Source organism: Hypanus sabinus, chromosome 4 (assembly GCF_030144855.1).
Source record: "Hypanus sabinus isolate sHypSab1 chromosome 4, sHypSab1.hap1, whole genome shotgun sequence".
Classification (NCBI taxonomy): domain Eukaryota; kingdom Metazoa; phylum Chordata; class Chondrichthyes; order Myliobatiformes; family Dasyatidae; genus Hypanus; species Hypanus sabinus.
In genome coordinates, this window is record NC_082709.1 from 78,476,811 (window position 1) to 78,494,339 (window position 17,529).

At 49.3% G+C, this 17,529-nt stretch overlaps 1 protein-coding gene across 17 annotated transcripts in view; it reads left to right on the top strand.

Annotated features, from left to right (window-relative positions):
• LOC132392916 (tensin-1-like) overlaps positions 1–17,529 on the top strand; it is a 389,673-nt gene that overhangs the window by 153,470 nt on the left and 218,674 nt on the right. For 8 of the 17 annotated variants that reach the window (XM_059967484.1, XM_059967485.1, XM_059967491.1 and 5 more), the window contains one exon: positions 5,395–5,436. The exons of 7 other annotated variants lie outside the window; for them this stretch is intronic. In XM_059967484.1, coding sequence (XP_059823467.1) covers positions 5,395–5,436 — 42 coding nt within the window. Of the gene's footprint in view, positions 1–5,394; positions 5,437–9,292; positions 9,665–10,027; positions 10,291–17,529 lie in introns of those variants that run through there. 2 more of the 17 variants (XM_059967497.1, XM_059967494.1) reach the window with 2 other exon arrangements.

Genomic DNA, 17,529 nt, shown 5'->3' on the forward strand with positions numbered 1-17,529 from the left:
CAGTTAAAGTTCGAAGTTCAAAAGTTCAAAGTAAGTTTATTATCAAAGTACATATATGTTACCATGTAAACCCTGAGATGTCATCTTCTTGTGGGCATTCACGGTAAGTACAAGAAACACAGTAGAATCAATGAAAGACCACACCCCACAGGAAAGACCTCCAGCTAATGTGTAAAAGACAACAAACTGTGCAAGTACTAAAAAGAAAGAAAATAAGATAAATAATAGCAATAATAATAAATATAAAGGCAATAAATATTAAGAACCTGAGATGAAGAGTCATTGAAAGTGAATCCATAGGTTGTGGAATCAGTTCAGCATTGGGGCTGAGTGAAGGTGAGTGAAGTTACTCCCTCTGGTCAAGAGCCTGATGGTTGATAGTTCCTGATCCTGGTGGGGTGGTCCTGAAGCTTCTGTACCTCCTTTTTGATAGCAGGAGTGAGAGGAGAGCATGGCCTGGGTGGTGGGGGTCCTTGATGATGGTTGCCGCTCTCATGCGATGGCGCTCCTTGTAGATGCGCTCAAATTTTGCAGATGGCTTTATGATAGACTGATTCGTATCCACTACTTTTCAGCGGTGAAATGTCTCCAGGGCCATGAGTGAGGCAGAGGGAACTCCTGGTGGTAATTCTGACCATTTTCCAGCCCTCCCTTGCAGACTGACTGCTCACGAAGACCCAGCTCTGTTACTCAGAGAGTGTTGACTGAGGAGGAGCTGGTCGTGCAGGATAACCCCAGGAGTGGGGAAATTATTGGAAACAGATTCGGATTCAGATTTAGTTATCTCATGTACTTGGAAACATAGAGTGATGCCACATATTGCGGTGCCAACATAGCATGGTCAATATAGCATGGCCAATATAGCATGGTTAATATAGCATGGTCAATATAGTGTGGTCAATATAACATGGGCAATATAGTATAATCAAGATAGCATGGTCAACATAGCATGGTCAAGGTAGCATGGTCAACATAGCATGGTCAATGTAGCACGGTTGGTAGAGCATGGTTAACAGGTTGACAGGTTCAGCAGAACAACACAGGCAGCGACAACAAATCACAACAACAAGAATAAAGCAGGCCTCTTGCACCATTCTGCCCACCAGGTCTGAGCTTCCTCCTAACCAACTGCACCACAACTGATCCACATCAAGTATTCCATTCTCTGTGCATTGATCTACCTTACATAGCCTGAAAGCACCTTCAGCCAGGCTGAGGAACAGCTTCTATCACAAGTTATAAGACTAGAGACCTGTTAAAGGTTTGAATGAGAAGAAATCTGATAGGAGAAGAGAGAGGACCATGGGAGAGAGGGAAGGACAAGGGGTACCAGGGCCAGGTGATGAGCAGGTGAGGAGAAGAGAAGAAGTGAGAGGGGAGAATTACTAAAAGTTAGAGAAATCAATATTCACTTCATCAGGCTGGAGGCGACCCAGATGGAAAATGAGATGTTGCTCCTCCAGCCTCCTTGTAGCAGTAGAGGAAGCCACAGACCAACATACCAGAATGGGAATGAAGATTGGAATTAAAATGGCTGGCCACCGGAAAACCGTGCTTGTTGTGGACAAAGCAAAGGTGCCTGACAAAGTGGTCCACCAATCTACGCCAGGTCTCACAAATGTAGAGGGGGCTGCACTAGGTACAGTAGATGACCCTGATAGAGTCGTTGCCTCACTGTTTGGGACTCTGAGTGGAGGTGAAGGAGGGGGTGCAGGGGTAGGCGAAGCACTTCTTCAGCTTGCAGGGATAAGTGCCAGGAGGGAGATCAGTGGGAAGGGATTAATGGACAAGAGAATCATGGAGAGAGAGAGAGATCCTGCAGAAAGTGGAGAGAAGGGTGGGGGAGAATATTTCAATATTCAGTAGGTTTGATGGCTCTGGGCATGTACTCATTAGAGTTTAGTTCTTCTAAATGCCAGCGACTACAGTCCCAGAGCCACCAAATGGTCAAGATCTAAAATCTCCCCCTATCTCTCTAGGCCCCATGCATAGATGACCACTATTACATGATTCTTCTTGATCTTGCAATTGGAAGATAATGCCCCTGGAAAATGATGCTGGTGATGTAGTAATGGGGGACAAAAAATAGCAGATAAACTTAATGAGTACTTTGCATCTGTCTTCACTGTGGAAGACACTAGCAGTGTGCCAGAGGTCCATGAATATCAGGGAGCATGAGTGAGCGCCATTGTTATTACAAAGGAAAAAGTGCTAGGCAAACTCAGAGGCCTTAAGGTGGATAAGTCACTTGGACCAAATGGGCTACACCCCAGAGTCCTGAGAAAGGCTGCTGAAGAGCTAGTGGATGCATTGGTCGTGATCTTTCAAGAATCACTTGACTCTGGCATGGTCCTGGAGGACTGGAAGATTGCAAATGTCACTCCACTCTTTAAGAAGGGAGGAAGGCAACAGAAAGGGAATTATCCACCAATTATCAACCTCAGGGGTTGGGGGGAGTGTTGGAGTTTATTATTAAGGATGAAGTTTTGAGGTACTTGGAGACTAATGATAAAATAAGTTAAAGTCAGCATGGTTTCTGTGAAGGGAAATCTTGCCCGACAAATCTGGTAAAGTTCTTCAAGGAAGTAACAAGCAGGGTGGACAAAGGAGAGGCAGTGGATATCATGGATAGCGGAATGGCTGACAGGCAGGAGGCAGCAAGTGGGAATAAAAGGGGCCTTTTCTAGTTGGTTGACAGAGACTAGTGGTGTTCCTCAGGGTTCAGTATTGGAACTGCTACTTTTCAAATTATTTGTCAGTGATTTAGATAATGGAATTGATGGCTTTGTGGCAAAGTTTATGGATGATATAAAGATAGATGGAGGGGTAGGTAGTGTTGAGGAAGCAATGAGATTGCAGCAGGACTTAGACAAATTGGAAGAATGGGCAAAATATTGGCAAATGGAATACAATGCTGGGAAATGTAGGATGATGTATTTTTGTAAAAGGAACAATATTGTGGACTATTATCTTAATTGGCAGAAAGTTCAAACATCAGAGGTGCAAAGAGACTTAGGAGTCCTCGTGCAAGACTCACAGACGGTTAATTTACTGGTTGAAGAAGGCAAATGCAATATTTCCATTTATTTCAAGGGGAATAGAATATAAAAGCAGGGAGATAATGTTGAGTCTTTAAAAGACAATTGAAATTAAAATTTTAGTTCCACTTCCCATTCCAATTTCCAGGATAAGGCCATATTTAGGTTGGAGGAACAACATCCTGTATTCTGTTTGGGTGGCCTCCAACCTGATGACATGAACACCGATTTCTCAAAGTTCCAGTAATGCCTTACCCCCTCCCTTCACCATTTCCCATCCCTTTCTCCCCCTCTCATGTTATCTCCTTGCCCACCCATCACTTACCTCTGGTTCTCCTTCCCCACCTCCTTTTTTTCTTCTTCAATTGCTCTGTCTCTTTCACCAATCAACTTCTTAGCTTTTTGCTTCATCCCTCCCCCTCCAAGTTTCACCTATCACCTGATGTTTCTCTTCCCCCCCCCTCCACCTTTCAAATTTACTTCTCAGCTTTTCTTCTCCAGTCCTGCTGAAGGGTTTCGGCCCGAAACGTTGACTGTACTTTTTTTCCAAAGATGCTGCCTGGCCTGCTGATTTCCTCCAGCATTTTGTGTGTGTGGGAGTATTGTCAACAGTTTTCAGCCCCAAATCTCAGAAAGGATATGTTGTCATTGGAGAGAGTCCAGAGGAGGTTAACAAGGATGATTCTGGGAACGAAGAGGTTAACATATGAGGAGCATTTGGCAGCTTTGGGCCTGTACTCACTAGAATTCAGAAGAATGCGGTGGGGGGGGGGCAGGTATTTCATTGAAACCTACTGAATGTTGCAAGAACTAGACAGGGTGGATGTGGAGAGGATGTTTCCAAATGGTGGGACTATCCAGAACTAAAGACCACAGCCTCAAAATTGAGAAGTGACCTTTTAGAACAGAGGGAGGATTTTTTTAGCCAGGGAGTAGTAAGTTTATGGAATTCTCTGCCACAGACTGCGGTGGAGGCCAAGTCCGTGGGTATATTTAAGGCAGAAGTTGATCGTTTCCTGATCAGTCAGGGCATCAAAGGATATGGCGAGAAGGCAGGTGTATGGAGTTGAGAGAGATCTGGGATCAGCCATAATATAATGGTGGAGCAGACTCAATGGGCTGAATGGCCTAATTCTGCTCTTATGTCTTATGGTCTTATGGTCTAATATTCAGGAATGATAATGAACGATTTCCAGGAATAGAAGTGAATCACCACTGGGAAAGGAGAGGTCAGTTTGGGCAGGCAGTGTTAAAGGGGAGGGCAGGTCTGGTTACGTTGATTGGACATTTTGTGGAGCTTTGATGGAGTTTAGCTGTGAGAGTGGTGACTGGCACAGATTTGTGGTCACCAGTTGGTGTGGGACAAGCTGGCCAGATGGTCTGTGTCCATGCTAGATCACTCTGTGATCTGTGTCATTTAATGAGCTCCCACACAGAAGGTCACGAAATACAAGGAGTGGAACTTGGATAGAAAGTTAGCTTGGTACAAGCTGGATCCACAACTGCAGTATTCAACCTGTGTTCAATTACCACTATAGCTTTTCATTGATTCTATAGTATTGCTTTGTTCTGCTGTGAATGCCGGCAAGAAAATGAGTCTCAGGAGTGTGCATGGTGACATACTTTGATAATAAGTTTATTTTGGACATTAAGCCGTCTGTAAAGAGTTTGCATGTTCTCCCTGTGGCCACCCTCGTTTCCTCTAGGTGCTCCATATTCCTCCCAATTCCAATGATGTACGGGTTAGTAAGTTAATTATTTACATGGGCGTAATTGGACAGTGTGGGCTTGGTGGCCCAGGAGGGCCTGTTACTGTGCTGAATCACTAGGTAAATAACGTACACAGTAGAAACCTCTGTGCCCCCTGCAATGATGACCTTCCATGTACGGAGTTAGATCCCGGTTGGATGAGGGACTAGCATTGGTCACTAGGCTCCCTGAGTCCAAGGTCAAGTTCAGTTTATTGTCATTCCACTGTATACTGCCAAACAAAACAGCATTCCTCTGGACCAAGATGCACAACATAGTACTTATAACTCACACATAAGGTAACAGTTCCACTAGCAAATTAACAAATAATAAGGTGCATCTATGACACAAGTTTAAAAGGAAACAGTGTAATGGTACTGGTAGTGAGACCTGGGTGGAGGCAGGGGTTTCAGAGGTCTCGTGGCCTGGGGGGAGAAGCTGTTTCCCATCCTAGCAAACGCTCACCATCTCTGATGAAGTACCTCCTTCAGCCCAGGGTTCTCCCCTTGTCCAGTCATGTTGCAACTCCGTTTCTAGTGTTCTGGCTGTTCGCGGTAAATGTCTCGTGGGAATATTGGCCTCAAACCAATGTACTCTTTCTTTCCAGCCATCCAGTGCCACGGTCCCACTCAACCATGTAGGCAGCACAGTGAGTACACTCCATTCAAATCTCCTCTTCCTCCTCCGCGGGCAGCACGGTAGCAGAGTGGCTAGCGCTTTCCTTTATAGCGCCAGCGATCACCAATCGGGGTTCGAATCCAGTTGTTATCAAGGAGCCTGTACGTTCCCCCCATGACAGTGTGGGTTTCCTTCCGGTGCTCTGGTTTCCTCCCACAGTCCAAAGATGTACGGGTTAGCAGGTTAATCGGTCACGTGTTAGCATAATGCTTTACGGCGCCAGCTGTCTGGTTCAATTCCTGCTGCTGTCTGTGAGGAGTTTGCATGTTCTCTCTGTGACTGTGTGGGTTTCCTCCACGTGCTTCGGTCTCCTCCCACATTCCAAAGACATACATGTTAGTAAGTTGTGGGCGTGCTGTTGGCATGGCAACCCTCGCGGGCTGCCCTCAGCTCACCGTCGGACTGTGTTGGTCATTGATGCAAACGGTGCATTTAACTGCCCATTCGATGTACAGATTCAGATTTATTTATAACATGTACGTCGAAACATACAGTGCACATCGTTCGTTTCAGCAATCAACAGAGCCGGATGACGTGCTTGCTGGGTGGGGGCAGCTCGTGAGCTTCCGGCGCCAACATAGCTTGCCTACAGAACAACACCAATTGTGACAAATGAAGCTAAGCTTTAAAGATCTTTATTAATTCTCCTTCCTCACCCCCACCCACCCTACCAGTGTCATCCTGACGGTGAAGTGTGCGTGTGCGTGTGTGTGTGTGTGTGTGTGTGTGTGTGTGTGTGTGTGTGTGTGTTGTCCGTAACAGGTTACAGACAGTCACTGAAACCCTTTTGTTAGAATGAGCGTCAGGTTTGTTATCACTGACAAAATGTCATGAAATTTGTTGTTTTGTAGCAGTATGGTGCAAAACATAAGAATTACTATAAATCACAAAGTGAATGCATAATGCAAAAGAGGAGTAATGGGGTAACGTCTGTGGCTCATGGACCAGACAGAAGCCTGATGGCAGATCAAGAAGAAGCTGCTGAGAGTGGGTCTTGAGGCTCCTGTACCTCCTCCCTGATGGTAGTCATGACAGTGTGCATATCCTGGCTGGTGAAACTCCTTAATGATGGATGCTGCCATCCTGAGTCGCTGCCTCTTGTAGATGTTGCTGATGTGGTGGTGACAGCTGTGCCCGGGTTGAGTCTACAGCCCAGCTTTGGGTCACCGCGGTGAGTCTACGGCCCAGCTTTGGGTCACCGCGGTGAGTCTACGGCCCAGCTTTGGGTCACCGCGGTGAGTCTGCGGCCCAGCTTTGGGTCACCGCGCTGAGTCTGCGGCCCAGCTTTGGGTCACCGCGGTGAGTCTGCGGCCCAGCTTTGTGTCACCGCGGTGAGTCTGCGGCCCTGCTTTGGGTCACCGCGGTGAGTCTGCGGCCCAGCTTTGGGTCACCGCGGTGAGTCTGCGGCCCTGCTTTGGGTCACCGCGGTGAGTCTGCGGCCCTGCTTTGGGTCACCGCGCTGAGTCTGCGGCCCAGCTTTGGGTCACCGCGGTGAGTCTGCGGCCCTGCTTTGGGTCACCGCGCTGAGTCTGAGGCCCAGCTTTGGGTCACCGCGCTGAGTCTGCGGCCCTGCTTTGGGTCACCGCGGTGAGTCTGCGGCCCAGCTTTGGGTCACCGCGGTGAGTCTGCGGCCCAGCTTTGGGTCACCGTGCTGAGTCTGCGGCCCTGCTTTGGGTCACCGTGCTGAGTCTGCGGCCCTGCTTTGGGTCACCGCGGCGAGTCTGCGGCCCAGCTTTAGGTCACCGCGGCGAGTCTGCGGCCCTGCTTTGGGTCACCGCGGCGAGTCTGCGGCCCTGCTTTGGGTCACCACGGTGAGTCTGCGGCCCAGCTTTGGGTCACCGCGGTGAGTCTGCGGCCCTGCTTTGGGTCACCGCGCTGAGTCTGAGGCCCAGCTTTGGGTCACCGCGCCGAGTCTGCGGCCCAGCTTTGGGTCACCGCGGTGAGTCTGCGGCCCTGCTTTGGGTCACCGCGCTGAGTCTGAGGCCCAGCTTTAGGTCACCGCGGCGAGTCTGCGGCCCTGCTTTGGGTCATCCCGCTGAGTCTGCGGCCCAGCTTTGGGTCACCGTGGTGTGTCTGCGGCCCAGCTTTGGGTCACCGCGCCGAGCCTGCGGCCCTGCTTTGGGTCACCGCGGCGAGTCTGCGGCCCAGCTTTGGTTCACCGCGGCGAGTCTGCGGCCCAGCTTTGGTTCACCGCGGCGAGTCTGCGGCCCAGCTTTGGGTCACAGGCTGACGTGTCCTCCACAGCTGGTGTGGTGGAAGAAGTTGTTCACTAGGGGCACAACATCGGGCCAGATGCTCCGATGGAAGGGGAATTCAAGTCCTGTTTGTTTACTGGAATGGACTGCAACCCACAACCCAGGGCAGAGTGGGGTATCTTACTCAAAGTCCAGGCCACCGTTGCCCCGGTAATGATTGCTGGGACATGGGACTGGGATCTTGCTGTGTATCAGTGGAGCTCACTGGCTTTGATTTGGTTTCCTGGGCTGTTCAACCTCCTGCAGCATGTAGATCACCCAATCAAACATCCTTTATCTCCCTCCCTTCCTCCCTTAACGATGGGATGCTCCTCACTCCCTCAGACTGTGAGACTCCCCCTCCTTCCCCTCTTCTCCTCCTCCCTCCCTCCCTCCCACCCTCTGACTTCTTCTCTCCTCCTTCCTCCCTCTGTCTTTCCCTCTCTTCCTCCCTCCCTCCCTCTTTTCCTCTGCTCCTCCCTCAACTATGAGATCCCCTCCATCTCACCTTCCCTCCCTCCCTCCTTCAAAATTTGATACCTCTCCCTCCTCAGCTGTGGGAAACCCCTCTCTCTCCCAGACTGTGGGACCCTGCTCCTTCTCTCCCTCCCTCAAAATTTTAGATGCACTCTCCTTTCCTCAACCGTGGGACCCTGCTCACTCCCTCAGATTGTGGGACTCCCTCTCTTCCTCTAACTCTCCCCACTCTTCCCCTCCCACCTGCCTCCCTTCCCCCCACATTCTCTCAACTGTGAAAACCTCATTCCCTCAGACTGTAGGACTCCCCTTCCTCACTTGTACGTCTCTCTATCCCCCTCCCTCAAACTGTGGGGCAACTCCTTCCTCCCTCCTCCCTCAATCCATTGAATAGCTCCTCTCTCTATCACTCAACCATGTCACACCCTCACTCCTTCAACCTATTGGACACCCCCTCCATCTCCCCAAACCGAGGAATCACTTCTACTAACCTCAAAAATCAAGCCCCCCTTCCCAATCCCTCATGCTGTGGGAGGGACTCACCATGGTGACCCAAAGCTGGGCCGCAGACTCAACCCGGGCACAGCCCTCACCACCACATCAGCAACGTCTACAAGAGGCAGCGACTCCGGATGACAGCATCCATCATTAAGGAGTTTCACCAGCCAGGATATGCCCACTGTTATGTGGGAACTCCCTCCCTCACTGACTCTCACATTCCTCCTCTCCAGTGCCTCCCTCCTGGGGTCTTGCTCAGTTCCAGTAGGTCAGGGCTCCCGGCCAACCCTGCCTCCTGTCCCTGGGAGTGCGAGGAGTGCCAGACGTGTGCTTCAGGCGTGGTGTCATCGCGCACTGCAGCACAGAAACAGGCCATTCGGTGCATCTAGTCCGTGTCTATCTACCTTGTGCCATCGACCTGCATCCGGACCAGAGTCCTCCACACCCCTCCCGTCTGAGTACCCATCCCAACTTCCCTTAGAGTTTGAGTGTGTGGTGAAAGGGTTAAGGATTTTTCATTTCCTGTCCCTGATGGGATGTGTTTGCGAGGTGGTTCTGTAATGGCATTAGAAGCAGTCAGCTGATACGCGCCTGACCCGAGACTTTGCTGGGTGTTGGGACGGGAGGAGGGAGGGTGCTGGGACCGAGGGGTGTCGGAGCAGTCTCGGAATTAACCCAGCCAGGGAAGAAAATGGGAGAGGAACAAGGGACTGCCGCTGATCGAGGGAGCCTGGGATGGACACAGGGCAGTATGCTCCATGCAGTCTCTGTGCCCTGCTGAACATGATCGGTCTGTGGCTCCGCGATCCGAAGCCTCAAGGCAGCCAGAGAGCATCTGGGGGAGAAACTTCTGCTCCCTGACCCTGGGCTTGTAGATCAAGGCACAGAGACAACGAGAGAGAGAGAGAGAGAGAGAGAGAGAGAGAAAGAGAGCGAGAGAGAGAGTGAGAGATCATGTCCCGCAGGTGGAGTTGGAGAGATATCTCACAGGTACTGGGACGGGGAGGGAGGGGATGGGTGGGAGAAGCATCTGGGTTGGGTGTGGGATGAAAGGGGCGGAGAAAAGGAGCGATAAGGGAGAGGGGAGAGAGAAGGAAGGTGAGAGGGAAGCGTGTGGGGTGAGAATGGGGAGGGAAGACGGGGGTGTTGGTGTGAGGGAAGGAGGGAGAGGAGAAGGGGTGAGGGAAGGAGGGGGTTGGCATGAGGGAGTGGGGGGAAGGAGGGAGAGGAGAAGGGGTGAGGGAAGGAGGGAGGGAAGGAAAGGGGTTGGCATGACAGAAGGAAGGAGGCATATGAAGAAATGGTGAAGTACAATCAGGGTGACAAACAGGGAGAGGGCAGAGAGCGGTTTGTGAGAGGGAGGGAGAAAGCCGACAGAGAGAGAGAATCTGCAGCAGAAAGCTCTGACCAACATATGGAAGACTTTAGCCGAGTTTTCCTGGCAGAGAACACTGAATGACTTTCCAAGTTTGGCTGCTCAGGATGAAGTTTCCAGGCTCCATCCCGGAGCGAAGCCTCAGCAGCCCCTCCCCGAGAGGCTTGACTCAATGCCGGAGCCTCTCTTAAATGCTGGATGGCCCCCTTACTGGACATGCAGTTCACACTTACTGATGGAGGTGGGGTTCGGTGGGTTAATTTGTGTCTGGGGATAGTGAGGGAGTGAAGCTCAGAGGCTGAAGAAACAGCTACGTGCCTCTCTCTCTCTCTCTCTCTCTCTCTCTCTCTCTCTCTCTCTTCTCTCTCTCTCTCTCTCTCTCTCTCTCTCCTCCCCCCCTCTCTCCTCTCTGTATCTGTCTCTGTGTATCTCTTTCTCTCTCTCTCTCTCTCTCTCTCTCCCCTCTCTCCTCTCTGTATCTGTCTCTGTGTATCTCTCTCTCTGTCTCTCCTCTCTCTGAATCTCTCTCTCTCTCTCTCTCTCTCTCTCTCTCTCTCTCTCTCTCTCTTCTCCCCCCTCTCTCCTCTCTGTATCTGTCTCTGTGTATCTCTTTCTCTCTCTCTCTCTCTCTCTCCCCCTCCTCTCTGTATCTGTCTCTGTGTATCTCTCTCTCTGTCTCTCCTCTCTCTGTATCTGTGTGTATCTCTATCTCTTCCACTCCTCTCTCTCTGTCTCCTCTCTCTCTCTCTCTCTCTCTCTCTCTCCTCTCTCTTTCTTTCTCCCCTCTCTATATATCACTTGATATATGTATCTCCAGTTTGCTTCCTCAGTCTGAGGACGTACCAGTTGGTAGTTGATTGGTCATTGTAAATTGTCCCGTGATTCAGTTAGGGTTAAACTGGGGTGGAGGGGGGGTGGTTGTGGAGGATTGCTGAGTGATGCAGCTCGAAGGGCTGAATGGTCTACTCCACGCTGTATCTCAAAATAAATAAATCAATAAGAGGCATGTGAGACTCCTGTCAACACACAGCCCGCCCCAGTCTGTCCAGGACTGCTGATCACACCGTTCCAAGCCACCAGCATGCCCCAGGGATGAGAATGAAAAAGTTCAGACTATGGGTGTAGATCTCTTCCCACTGATTCCAAAATATAATTCAAACTAAATTCACGTCAATGGTTTAAGGTGAGGAGGGAAGTTCCAAAGAGTTGTGCGGGACAAGTTCTTTAGACAGAGAGTGGTGGCTGGATGGAGTGTGCTGCCAGGTTGGCGGTGCCACGTTTTACAGTGCCGACGATCAGCAATCTGTGTTTAATTCCTGTGTTTGTACGTTCTCCCTGTGACTGCGTGGGTCTCCTCCGGGTGCTGTGGTTTCCTCCCACAGTCCGAAGACGTACGGGCTAGGGTTAGTAAATTGTGGGCGTGCTGTGTTGGCGTAGGAAGCTTGGTGACACTTGTGGGCTGTCCTCAGCACAATCCTGCAACTTGCTGCAAACGACACATGTGATTGTCTGTTTCGATGTTTTGATGTTTGATTTACATGTGACAAGTAAAGCTAATTTTTGAATCTTTGGTGGAGGCGTTTAAGTGGCTGTAGGACAGGTGCATAGATGGGGAGTTTGTGGTTAGCATAGAGATGATGGGCCAAAAGGCCTGTTCCTGTGCTGTACTGTTCTATGTTGGAATATAGAACCTAGAACAGTACATCACAGTACACACCCTTTGGCCCACAAAGTGTTGTGCAGACACTTTAAGACACTTTAAAATCAATCTTGCACTTACTTTCTATATAGCCCTCTGTTTTTCTATCATCTATATAGCTGAGAGTTTCTTGTGTCTCCCTAATGTATCTGCCTCGACCCCTCACCACTCTGTGTGTTAAAATCTTACCCCTGACATCCCCCTGATACTTTCCTCCCAAATTCTTAAAGTCATATCTCATCATATTAGTCATTACCGCCCTGGGACAAAGTCTCTGGCCGTCCACTCTGACAACTGCTGATAACCATAGCGCTCTGGGTCAGTGATGGTTTCATACTCAGCCCTGTTAACCCTTGCAGGGCTGTGGTTGTGATGCACCATCAATAACTCTCTGAGACGGGACGCGAGATATCGGCTTTTATTGACTGGAAGAAAGAGCAAGCAGTGGTTGACCACCATGCTACATCCTGGAGACTGAGGGCAGGGCTCAGGCCCCAATCGCCTTTATACCGGGGTCTGTAGGAGGAGCCACAGGAGCAGTCAGCAGGGGGCGTGTCCAGACAGGTATATGTAGTTCACCACAGGTTGTAGTGGGCTCCGGGAGGGTTTCTAGCGGGAGAGGTGTTACAGTCGGCTTGCCTGCTATGCTCCCTGAGGACAGACAGCCCAAGGCATCATGTGCCCCTCTTCTTGCTGTGCTCTTGTCCTAAAGCACCAGCCTGGCCAACAGAACCTGTCCTTTGTTGTCATCGGCAGGATGGCAACAACCTGTAATTGTGAACACGAGATTTAGCAGGCGCTGGAAATCTCGAGCAGCACACACGAAATGCTGCAGGAACTAAACTCAGCAGGTCAGGCAGCATCTATGGAGAGGAATAAACAGTCGGCGTTAAGACCAAACGAAGCACCTCAGCTTGAAATGTTGGCTGTTTACAGTTTGGTTACAGTGGGTGTTGAGGAAGAGCAGGGTGTCAGAGTTTAACTGATGGGCAGTCGTTCAGCACTCAGATGCCTCAGATATTCACTGACGTGCTGCTGGTGTTGAAGAGCATGGGATTGGAATGAAGTCAACAGGGGTTCTGTTTGGGGCAATGATACGCTGGGGGTCACCAGGATAAATGTGGAATTAAATATATTGAATCAGAATCAGAATCAGGTTTACTATCACCGGCATGAATCAAGTTAACATAGTGGCAGCAATACATTGCAATACATGATAATATAGAAGCATAATATAAGTAAATCAGACTGCCATAATGGGAGACCATTCTGTCCACTGAATCTATCAGTTCCTGTAACAACTGACAAAATGCTTTGACACCTGTAAATGCTGACGTTTTCCCCATGTGTCCTGTAAATACTGACCCTCTCTCCATGACCCTTGTACCTAGTGACCCTCTCCCTCTGACCCCTGTAAATACTGACCTTCTCCCTCTGACCCCTTAAGTACTGATCCTCACCCCTGGCCCTTATAAATACTGACTCTCTCCCTCAGACCCCTGAAAATACTAACTCTTGTACCTACTACCCCTCTCCCATGACCCCGGTAAATACTGACCCTCTCGCGTGACTTCTGTAAATACTGATCCTCTCCCCATGACCCTTGTACCTACTGGCTCTCTTCCTTTGACCCTTGTAAATACTAAATCTCTCCCCGTGACCCCTGTAAACACAGACTCTCTTGCCCTGACCCTTTTAAATACTGACCCTCTTTCCTTGACCCCTGAAAATACTGACCCTCCCCCTTGACCCTTGAAAATACTGACTTTCTTCCCTTGACCCCTGTAAATACTGATCCTGTACCCATGACCCCTGTAAGCATTGACCCTCTCCCCATGAGCCCTATAAATACTACCTTCTCCCTCTAACCCCTGAAAATACTGACCTTCCCCCTCTGATCTTCTCCTAATGACCCCTGTAAATACTGACTTTCTTCCCTTGACCCCTGTAAATACGGACCCTGTACCCAAAACCTCTGTAAGCGTTGACCCTATCCCCAAGAGCCCTATAAATACTACCCTCTCCCTCTAACCCCTAAAAATACTGACCTTCCCCCTCTGACCTTCTCCTAATGACCCCTGTAAATACTAACATTTTTTGTGACCTCATGTAAATGAAAATCACAGTTGGGTTTATCATCACTCTTGTAGGTCGTGAATATTTTGTTTTACGGCAGCAATGAGCGCGATTGCTGAAATGTTACTGTGAGTTTACACGTGCAAACCCTAGGGGGGGGGTGAGCAGGAGAGTTACCGGGATACTTCCATGATTAGAGAACACCGTCTTATGAAAGTTGGTTTCGGTGAGCTTGGGCTTTTCTCTTTGGAGCGAAAGGGGATCAAAGGTGGTTTGAAAGAGGTATACAAGGTGATTGGAGGGATAGATTGAGCCTGCAGCCAGAGATGTTATCCCAGGGCCGAAATGGTTAATACCAGGGGACATAATTTTAGGGTGTTTTCAAAAAGTATAGGAGGATGTCGGAGGTTAAGTTTTTTTCGACTCATAAGGGAGAATGAGGCAGTCATAGATGAGAGCTACAGGGAGGTAGTCACACCTAGGCTGCCGGAAGCAGGTCGTTGGGTGACAGTCCGAGGGGGGAAAGCGAAGGAGAGTAGACAGGTAGTGCAGAGCACCCCTGTAGCCATTCACCTGAATAATAAGTTTACCATCCTGGATGCTGTTGGTGAAGACGACCGACCAGGTGTGAGCCATGGTGGCAGGGCCTCCGGCATTGAGTCTGACCCTGTTCTGCAGAAGGATGGGACGGAGAAGAGGAGAGCTGTCGTCATTGGAGACTCTATAGTCAGGGGATTAGACAGGAGATTTTGTGGACGTGAGAAGGACACCCACGTGGTTTGTTGCCTCCCGGGTGCCAGGGTCCGGGATGTCTCTGACTGGGTGCACAACATCCTGGTACGAGAGGGAAAGCAATCAGAAGTCGTGATACATGTTGGTACCAACGACATAGGCAGGAAAAGGGATGAGGTCCTGAAGTGTGAGTTTCGGGAACTAGGCAGAAGGCTGAAGAACAGGACCTCAAGGCTGGTGTTCTCAGGATTGCTGCCAGTACTACGTGATAGTGATGGTAAGAATTGCAGGAGATGGCAGTTGAATGCGTGGCTGAGGAGTTGGTGCAGGGTGCAGGGTTTTAGATTTTTGCACCATTGGGATCTCTTCTGGGGAAGGTGGGACCTGTACAGATTGGATGGGTTGCACCTGAACTCGAGGGGGGGCAATATCCTTGCTGGTAGGTTTGCTAGCATGGTTTGGGAGGATTTAAATTAATTTGTAAGGAGGATTGGATCCAGAGCAATAGAGCAGTGAGAGAAGTGCATGGAGTAAAGCCAGATCTAACATATGGAGAGGCTTTGAGGAAAGAGCAGCAGAATAAAGGGTGTAAAGGTAGTAAGGTAGAAGGGCTAAAGTGTGTGTATTTCAATGCAAGAAGCATCAGGAACAAAGGTGATGAACTGAGAGCTTGGATACATATATGGAATTATGATGTAGTGGCCATTACGGAGACGGCTGGCACCAAGGCAGGAATGGATTCTCAATATTCCTGGATTTCAGTGCTTTAAAATGGTTGGAGGGGGGTGAAGGGGAGGAGTGGTGGTATTACTGGTCAGGGATACTATTACAGCTGCAGAAAGGGTGGGTAATGTAGCAGGATCCTCTTTTGAGTCAGTATGGGTGGAAGTCAGGAACAGGAAGGGAGCAGTTACTCTACTGGGGGTATTCTATAGGTCCCCTGGTAGCAGCAGAGATACCAAGGAGCAGATTGGGAGGCAGGGTTGTTATGATGGGTGACTTTAACTTCCTTACTATTGATTGGCATTTGTTTAGTTCCAAGGGTTTAGATGGGGCAGAGTTTGTTAAGTGTGTCCAGGATGAATTCCTGTCACAGTATGTTGACAGGCTGACTAGGGGGAATGCCATACTAGATCTGGTATTAGGTAATGAACCAGGTCAGGTCACAGATCTGTCAGTGGGTGAGCATCTGGGGGACAGTGATCACCGCTCCCTGACCTTTAGCATCATCATGGAAAAGGATAGAATCAGAGAGGACAGGAAAATTTTTAATTGGGGAAGGGCAAATTATGAGGCTCTAAGGCTAGAACTTGGGATGATGTTTTTGTAGGGAAATGTACTATGGACATGTGATCGATGTTTAAGGATCTTTTGCAGGATGTTAGGGATAAATTTATCCCGGTGAGGAAGATAAAGAATGGTAGGGTGAAGGAACCATGGGTGACAAGTGAAGTGGAAAATCTAGTCAGGTGGAAGAAGGCAGCATACATGAGGTTTAGGAAGCAAGGATCAGATGGGTCTATTGAGGAATATAGGGTAGCAAGAAAGGAGCTTAAGAAGGGGCTGAGAAGAGCAAGAAGGGGGCATGAGAAGGCCTTGATGAGTAGGGTAAAGGAAAACTCCAAGGTATTCTTCAATTATGTGAAGAACAAAAGGATGACAGGAGTGAAGGTAGGATCGATTAGAGATAAAGGTGGGAAGATGTGCCTGGAGGCTGTGGAAGTGAGCGAGGTCCTCAATGAATACTTCTCTTCAGTATTCACCACTGAGAGGGAACCTGATGATGGTGAGGACAATATGAGTGAGGTTGATGTTCTGGAGCATGTTGATATTAAGGGAGAGGAGGTGTTGGAGTTGTTAAAATACATTAGGACGGATAAGTCCCCGGAGCCTGACGGAATATTCCCCAGGCTGCTCCATGAGGCGAGGGAAGAGATTGCTGAACCTCTGGCTAGGATCTTTATGTCCTCATTGTCCATGGGAATGGTATTGGAGGATTGGAGGGAGGCGAATGTTGTCCCCTTGTTCAAAAAAGATAGTAGGGATAGTCCAGGTAATTATAGACCAGTGAGCCTTACGTCTGTGGTTGGAAAGTTGTTGGCTGTTAGATATAGGATCTATGGGCATTTAGAGAATCACAGTCTGATCAGGGATACTCAGCATGGCTTTGTGAAGGGCAGATCGTGTCTAACAAGTCTGTTAGAGTTCTTTGAGGAGGTGACCAGGCATATAGATGAGGGTAGTGCAGTGGTTGTGATCTACATGGATTTTAGTAAGGCATTTGACAAGGTTCCACACGGTGGGCTTATTCAGAAAGTCAGAAGGCATGGGATCCAAGGAAGTTTGGCCAGGTGGATTCAGAACTGGCTTGCCTGAAGAAGGCAGAGGGTTGTGGTGGAGGGAGTACATTCAGATTGGAGGGTTGTGACTAGTGGTGTCCCAGAAGGATCTGTTCTGGGACCCCTACTTTTCGTGATTTTTATTGACGACCTGGGTGTGGGAGTAGAAGGGTGGGTTGGCAAGTTTGCAGACGACACAAAGGTTGGTGGTGTTGTGGATAGTGTAGAGGATTGTCGAAGATTGCAGACAGACATTGATAAGATGCAGAAGTGGGCTGAGAAATGGCAGATGGAGTTCAACCCGGAGAAGTGTGAGTTGGTACACTTTGGAAGGACAAACTCCAAGGCAGAGTACAAAGTAAATGGCAGGATACTTGGTAGTGTGGAGGAGCAGAGGGATCTGGGGGTACATGTCCACAGATCCCTGAAAGTTGCTTCACAGGTAGATAGGGTAGTTAAGAAAGCTTATGGGGTGTTAGCTTTCATAAGTCGAGGGATAGAGTTTAAGAGACACAATGTAATGATGCAGCTCTATAAAGGCCACACTTGGAGTACTCAAATTCACCTGGTCTATTTCTGACACCTCCCTCCCCTTTCTGGATCTTTCTGCTTCTATCTCTGGAGACAGCCTATC